Below are 591 nucleotides of genomic sequence, written 5' to 3' on the forward strand. Positions count from 1 at the left end.
TTATGTTGTTAATGGCTCTACTATCGGTGCACATCCTCCATGACCCATCTTTCTTGGGCACAAGCAAGGGCGGAACTGACAAGGGCTAAGGCTCTCCCTCACAAAACCCTTGTTCATAAGCTCTCCAATTTGTTGTTGCAACTCTTGAGTAGCTTTAGGGTCACTTCTATAGGCTGCCTTGTTGGGTAGAGTAGCTCCCGGAATGAAATCATATTGGTGTTCAATTCCTCTAAGAGGAGGCAAGCCACTAGGGAGCTCATTTGGAAACACATCACCATAGGTTTTGAGTAGACGTTGGACCTCACTAGGCAGCCCCTTCTCTTGTTCTCCCACCACTCTCTTGGCTATAAGCACGTACACATCCCTATCCTCCTTTAACTCTCGCAACATTTCTGCCCCATTGATTAGCAACACCTCCTTTGATGGTTCAAGCATGGAAGGTGTTGGAATATGCTTGAGAACAGGTGGTAAAGGTGCTAGGATGACCTTTCTTGAGCCAAATTTGAAGGTGTAGGTGTTATCTTTACCATGATGAACCGAGTCCCTATCAAACTCCCAAGGTCTCCCAAGTAGCAAGTGACAAGCATCCAT

General features: G+C 46.4%; 1 protein-coding gene across 1 annotated transcript; it reads right to left on the reverse strand.

The window, feature by feature from the left end:
- LOC141629990 (uncharacterized) lies at positions 1-591 on the reverse strand. Its single transcript, XM_074442893.1, has one exon. The coding sequence runs from the start codon at positions 589-591 to the stop codon at positions 1-3; it is 591 nt and encodes a 196-aa protein (XP_074298994.1).

The sequence above is a fragment of the Silene latifolia genome, chromosome Y (assembly GCF_048544455.1).
Source record: "Silene latifolia isolate original U9 population chromosome Y, ASM4854445v1, whole genome shotgun sequence".
Taxonomy (NCBI): domain Eukaryota; kingdom Viridiplantae; phylum Streptophyta; class Magnoliopsida; order Caryophyllales; family Caryophyllaceae; genus Silene; species Silene latifolia.

Coding starts and splice junctions, on each gene's coding strand:
- LOC141629990 (XM_074442893.1), bottom strand. CDS start 591: ATGGATGCTTGTCACTTGCTACTTGGGAGACCTTGGGAGTTTGATAGG.